The 7,241-nt window shown below is 42.2% G+C and overlaps 1 protein-coding gene across 1 annotated transcript; it reads right to left on the reverse strand.

Moving 5' to 3' along the window:
* Positions 1–932: 932 nt before the first annotated feature.
* LOC142356719 (uncharacterized) lies at positions 933–7,065 on the reverse strand (the record flags this gene model as incomplete). Its single annotated transcript, XM_075408526.1, has 3 exons — positions 933–1,700; positions 2,258–3,217; positions 3,536–7,065. Coding segments are annotated over 3 exons (5,258 nt in total), but the record flags the coding sequence as incomplete, so codon positions are not given.
* Between the last annotated feature and the right edge of the window lie 176 nt (positions 7,066–7,241).

Raw genomic sequence — 7,241 nt, forward strand, 5'->3', positions numbered from 1 at the left:
GTAGGCTTTATCTGATTGTAGGCATATTTCTAAGGTGACATTTAACACTCCTCCTGTAGTCAATAATTGGAACATTGGAATTGGGTTATTAAACCCACAAAAACCTACATTTTGCAAATATTGCACTTCAAAATTTGTAAAACTACGAGATTTAAGTTCAAGCATTTTAGTTGAAAACTATTCAAGAAATGAAAACTTAAATCAAGCAACCATGTAAACTATTCCAAAATTTCTGCAGAAATGGCAAAATTGTCATTGCGAAGTCGGATATTTTTAAGTCTGAAGTCCGAAGTCTTTCTTCGGGTTAAATGAAAATAACGGAGGATGAATAACCACACGTACTCTATTGACATAATTTTTTAAGGAAAATACGTGCTCCAGTTTCTCTAAATGTTTATTACAGAGCACGGCCGTCCGTCATGCCGACGAAAAAAATCACGTATAGAATAAATTGTGGAAGGATGGTAAGAAAAATTTCAGCTTTGAGATAATCGACAAAAGTTCACCCGACATTGATAAATTAAGTAAATTGGACATTTTTAAACAAAATTAATAGAAAAAAATTATTTGAATATGACAATGGCCTTCTGCTGATCCCGGTCGGGGAAGTTGCCGTTGTCGTCTTTAGATTACTTGGGTTCAAAACTTGGGCTTGTTAAGATTACCTTTATTTCATTTCATGGCTTCTGCACGACACGTGCTCTTTGTTCAATCATATATATCTTCTGGCTTATCACAACATTTTCACAGGAATCAAAGTTTTTGCGGCAAATATGGTATGTCAGAATCAAAAGAATTATCGATGTCGATAACATTCTCGGGGCCTACGATACCTAACCTCCTAACCTTTTGGGGGTGGTTTCGGAAAAACATGTGCGAGCCTAACCGCTGGTCGAGTTAAAAACCCTAAAGCAGTTTTTACTTCACAAGACCTAGCAGTTTTGTCGGGGCCGGTGAACGTCCTTGTCACGCGTCCCAATGGCCAAATCCCCCTTTGGAGTCCATTCTTCAAGGACCCATACAATATCATTGACTTCCAATTTGGCCTCGGGTTTGGCCCACTTCTTTCTGGCGTTCAGAGTCGGAACGTACTCTCTCAAAAGTCTTTTCCAGATTGCTTCTAGTCTTTGCCGCACTTGTATCCACGTTTTCGTCTGGACGGTGGGATTCTCTTTGAAGACACATGCTGGTACATTAGAAAAGGCTCTACCGATCAGAAAGTGATTAGGTGTGAGTGGATCCTCGTCTTCGACATCGCTTCTTACATGTGTCAACGGTCTTGCATTAACTAGACTTTCGGTCTCGGTGACGATGGTTGAGAAGGTGTCCCAGGTCAACTTTGCCGATCCTAAATTCAAAAGAAGAGCTCGTTTTACAATCTGTACGAGCCTCTTCCACACCCCACCGAAGTGAGGGGCAGAAGGAGGGTTTAGGCGCCATTCAACGGACTGATTCAGTAGTTTCTGTCTAATGAACTCATGGTCGAGCTGGAGTGGTTGTCGTCGTATTTGTTTTCTGGCTCCAAGAAAGTTGCTGCCGTTGTCACTGAGGAATAATCGGGGTTGTCCCCGTCTTGCAACGAATCTTCGAATGGCTGTCATGCAAGTGGTTGTCGTTAAATCTTCTGTCACTTCTAAGTGCACAGCTCTCGTGACAAGACAATTGAAGAGGCAGATATAGGCTTTTTCCTCTTTATTCCGCTGAATAACGGTAAAGGGGCCAACATAGTCGATTCCGACGTTTGTAAAAACTACAGGAGACTCGTTTTGTGGAAATCGGATTTCGGGTAGGTCCGCATTGGTGGTTGAAGTCCTTGGCCTTTGAATCTTCTGCAATCGAAGCAGTTGTAGGTGATGCTTCTAAGAGCGTCGCGAAGACCAAGCACGTAAAAATTTTGTTGTACATAGTTCTTGACGTATTCAGTCCCAAAATGCATACAAACTTCGTGGCATTTAACTAAGAAGAGCCGAGTTATGAATTCTTTTGCATTGAGAATCATTGGATGTTTTGTGTTATAACCCAATGTACTTCTTTTAGTTCTGCCACCGACACGCAACGTGTTGTCTCTGAAAAACGGTGAAAACTGAAGAAGCTTGTCTTTTGCTGGAAGAGATTTCTTCTGCTTCAGAAGGTTGATTGACGTACCGAAAGAGTTTTGCTGTGATGCCTGCAGTAGGTGATTTCTGGATTTTTCTATATCCGTACAATTGAGAGCTCTCTTTTTCTTCGTTTTTAGTATGCTGAGGAAACGAAAGACTTGTGCGGTTGCTTTGAGTAGTTTTGTCCACTTCGAAAATCTCTCGACGTCAATGACTGGTTTTACTGGTTGTTGTATTGTTGTGACGTTTGTTTTCTCCTCGCTGAGTATATTGTTCCAGCTGTCTTTTGGTTCAAACAAAAACGAAGGTGGAGTTAGCCAAAGTTTAGGTAGCTCATCTGGATCAATACCACGAGACACGTGATCGGCTGGGTTATTTTTGCCACTGATGTGATGCCAGCTATCAGATGAAGAGTTGTTTTGAATTTCACGCACCCTGTTGGCCACGTAAACTTTGAGCTTATCCGTGCTCTTAATCCACGCTAGGACTGCAGTGCTGTCACACCAAAAGACGGTTTCCTTGAACAAGATATTTTGGTGGGTTTTAATGAACCGAGCTAAGCGGGTTCCAAGAACTGCGGCCTGGAGCTCCATTTTTGGAATACTGAGCTGTTTGATCGGAGCAACCTTGGCTTTGCTTATGAGAAACGAGCATGAAACCTCGTTGTTTGAAGACGTTCTGATATAAGCTACAGCTCCATAAGCTAGTTGTGAGGCGTCACTGAATATGTGAAGTTCATGCATTTTTGTTGCTGATAATTTGGGATTTATGCAGCGAGGAACTTCAATAGGCGGTGCAGATTGGTATTTGTCAATCCATTTTTGGATCAGAATCCGTTTTTCGAGCGGAAAAGGGTCATCCCACGCCAGTCCTTCTTTCCATACATCCTGTAGAATAATCTTGAGTGTAATTACTAGCGGGGCTATAATGCCTAACGGATCAAACAGACAGGCGATTAGCGACAGAAGCTTCCTGATTGAATAGCTGTTACCATTGTTGTCGAATTTTGATGGTTTTTTGTGGAATAATCTGTCAGCAGACTTATTCCAGTGAACTCCGAGTACGCGATGACAATCTTCGTCGTTTTCTTTGCTGTCGTCAAAATCTTGTATAGCGGACTGTTCATTTGAGACAAATTTTGTCAAATTGAACCCACCTTTCGAAAGCGTTTTCTTGAGCAGAGCTGCGTTTTCTTTAGCCTTTTGAATTGTCTCGAATGAGTGTACAAAATCGTCCTTATAAAAACTGTTGTAGACTAAATCCTTAACGGTCCGGTTTGGTGAAAAATCGCTAGCAGTTTTTTGAAGAACATAAATGGCTGTCGTTGGCGAGCATCGGGCGCCGAAGATTAGGCGTGTGTACTGGAACTGTTTTATACTTCGCTCAGTTGGCCAGAGAAATCTCATGGAGGGTTGATCTGTTTCTATAATGCCGACCTGCATAAACATGGCTTCAATATCAGCCGTGATAGCAATAGAATTTTCTCTAAATCGAAGTAAGAGCCCGACAAGATTGTTTAGTAAATCGGGTCCTGTTAGAAGGTTGCTATTCAGTGAATTTCCTTTGAAAGTTGATGCAGCATTTGAGACACGCCGCACCTTTCCCGGTTTGTTGGGGTTGGTAACGGGATGGTGTGGTAGGTACCAGACGCGATCGGGTGTCGTGTCACTGAAAGTCACTGATTTGACATATCCTTTCTCAATGTCAGTGTCGAGTGTTTTCTGATACATATCTTTCAATGCTTTGTCTTTCTTAAGTTTTTTGTCAAGGCTTTGTACTTGAGCTTTTGCTACGGGGTAATTGTTCTCAAGGGCAACTTTTTCTCTCCAGAGGAGACCTATTTCATATCTTTCTCCTGTATGTCTCACTGTGTTGTTAAGTATTTCTACTGCCCTTTGGTCGTTTTGGGAGAGGGAAATTTCGTCTTCATTTTCCGTTCCAGATGTGTCAATCTTCCAGAAACTGGTCACGGATTCGGTTAAAGGGCCTTCATCATCTCCTGTTGAAAAAGTCATTTCCCTATCAAAAGCCTCAAAACTATCTGACAGAAAGTTTGTTTTTTCGGGTTTGTCATTGTCAAATTTAATGGGGCCTGTTATGGTCCATCCAAGTAGACTGCGAAGGGCAAATGGGGTATTTTTAGGACCCTGCAAGAACTCTCGCTCGAGGATGTATTGGGTTGCGTCAATTCCAAGCAGGACTTGAATTTTGTTGTTTTCCAATTGCGGGAAATTGATGTGTTGTAGGTGTGGGTACTTGCTGCATACCTCATTTAACTGTGTCACGGGCGCGTCGTCAAAGTGCCAATTTTTTATTGAGTAGACGTAGTTTAGACGAAACAATGGTCGTCGGCTCCGGAAAAGCCCGATGTCAAGCTGTACTAGCTTTGCTTCCATAGAAGAGTCGCCAAAAGCTGTTGAGACGTTCAGAGTTGTTTCCGAGCTTGTTTGTGGTGCATTCAATTTGGTAACCATTGGATCAAAAGCATATGAGATTGTGCTGCAGCTGTCCAGTAGCGCGTAGCACTCGAAGTGCTCGTTGCGTCCAAATAGTTTGATGGGTATCATTGGCAACTGATTTCGGATTCTCCTCGGGAAGACAGGTGTATAACTTGGTGGTTTTGTTCCGCTATTTATATCTTCGAACGATTCGCAAAGGGGCAATTCGTGTTGAGTGATGTTTGTTTTTTGATTAGGGCTATAGTTTTTATCGTGTAGCATTGAATGATGCTTGCGTGAGCAATGTCTACATAATACTTTTGATGGGCAATTTTTAGCATTGTGATTTGGGCTAAGACAGTTGTAGCAGAGCAGATTTTTCTTCACTTCCGAATTTCGTTCAGATGGTGACATCTGCAAAAATTTAGAACACTTTCCAATGTAGTGGTCGCCTTGATCTACTGGGCATTTCTTGCTCTTAGTTTGCTGAGTGTTAGAGGAATTTATTTCGGAAGTTCGGTTGTTGATTGAGATAGTACTTCCGCTGTTGTTCATAGACTGTGATTTTCCTCCAATATTGTCTCGTCGCAAGTTATTGTGACTGTAATTGTTGACTGGCTCGCTTCCGTTTCTGAAACTACCGTTCGTGTTCAATTTTCTATTGCCAAATCTTTTGTTGCTGTTTTTGTTTCGATTTGAGAAATTGGATTGATGGTTGTTATTCGCATTGTGGTGGTTATTATTGTCTCGCCTATTAAAATTAGGTTGTTTTCCGTTATCATTCAATTGATTTTGAAGTGAAACGGAGTCCTGAAGCTGTTCACAAGCTCTGGCTTGTCTATCCATCCAATTTGAGAGATCTTCTAGTCCTGGGAAGGTACTGTTGATGTCCACAAGGTGTTCGCTCCACTTCATTTTCAAAGACCATGGTAATTTATCCCGTGCTATCCGAAGTAAGTATGTTGACTTCAAGTCGGCATAGAATCCATGGGCGTTGAATGTTTGAACCAGTTTGCGTAGAAAGGACGCATAGCTGATCAAAGTCGCGTGATCGCTTGCTTGTGGTCGTTGCCATAACTCTAGTTCTTTGGTTAACGCTGACACAACATGTTGAGGGTTTCCGAAGCGGCGTTCCAGTTCCGATAACGCTTCGTGATAAAAACCTGGGTTGCACAAGTATCCGGATATGGCTTCTTTTGCCGAACCGATGACTAAGGACTGTAAGTAGCTCATTCTTTCGTTGTCCGAAATGTCACGATTGTTGTGAATTATTGATGAAAACATACTGGACCACTCGTTCCAGTTCAAAGGATCTCCGTCAAACTTATTTACGCGAATGTCTGGGAGCTTGACCGAACGGTGGTTATTTCGAAAGAAGGGCTGGTGTTGATTGTGGCTTTGGTAGTTTTGATATTCTCCTGGATACGCGTAGTATCCGTTGAGGGTTGGTTGGGTTGTAGCGTAGTTGCCTTGTTGTTCTACGAGGTTTTCAGGATTTTTTCCTGGGTCAACTGCGTTATAAAAGTGTTCACGGCCGTGCGTTGTGCTTTGGAATCTATTGGGGAGAACATTTTGTTGATGTGGCACAGCTGCATGGGCAACAAATTTGCTGTGGTTCGTATCGAAGTTTCTTCTTGTTTCAGCTGGCACACTAAAATTTTCTTCCATGGCAGCTGCTGATCCGTTATCTGGTGTAATATAAGGCCGATTTGTTTTCTGATAGCTGTTGTTACTTTGTGGTGAAGTGTTTACTGGATTCATGTTGCATGTTTCTTCGGTCCCAATGAAATGCGGGCAATTGGTTGTTAAGGGGGGAGCTGGCTTTCCCTCGTTGGATTCGACCTGATTTGTCCTAATAGAACTAGTGCGTGAGAACGCTTGATAACTGGTAGTGTTTATGTTCACTACTCCATTCTCTGAATTCCCTATTGTGTTTTGTTGATTCGGCAGTAGGCTGTCTATACCGTGAACGCAATTTTCTGTTAGTTGAAGACTAGAGCTATTATTTGGAGGAGCTGAGGTTTCGTTTGTTGTTTGAGGCATAGTGCTACTTGTAGGTGAATCATCCAGGGAAATGATCAAAGTTGGTCTATTGCCAACTTTTTTGTCCAACTGTCTGTTGTGGGCTTCTTGTCTCGATAGAGATTGATTTTCCTGTTGTTGATCAGCACGGAAAATTGACTGGTAGTATGAGGGCTCCAAATTGGTGTGGTTGGTTCTCCTATAGGCTTCGAACAGAGGATCTTGATTTGTCCGCGTAGTTATCTGTTGGCTAGAGACTAAAGATTTTGGAATTTCTTTTGCTATATTATGATCGCCTGATCCTTGAAGCTGAAAAATGTCAGAAACTCCGGGATGATCTAGTTGTGACGTTTTGTCTGGTTCAGTTGGGTTTTGATTCTTGTTTTGCTCGTCCTCATTGGACGATACAACTCTTTGAATGTTTCGATTTCTCAGCTCGTAAAGGACACTGTTGGTCGAGTTGACAAAGTTATTGGGCTCGTCTTCGATTTTGTCTTGGTTCTGGGCTGCATCAAAAGTGTGCCCGAACGGACATTTTTGCTTGTGTTGATTAGCATCAGTTCTATTCTCCTTTCTACTTTCAGCTTTGGAAGCATTTGATAGGTGGTTGTGTACTGATGAGCGACTGCTTGTTCTCGACCGGAACTGTCTCTTTGTGATCTCGTGCTGTTTGACGGTTTGC

Source organism: Convolutriloba macropyga, unplaced genomic scaffold (genome assembly GCF_964194025.1).
Source record: "Convolutriloba macropyga unplaced genomic scaffold, txConMacr16.3 SCAFFOLD_410, whole genome shotgun sequence".
Taxonomy (NCBI): Eukaryota; Metazoa; Xenacoelomorpha; order Acoela; family Convolutidae; genus Convolutriloba; species Convolutriloba macropyga.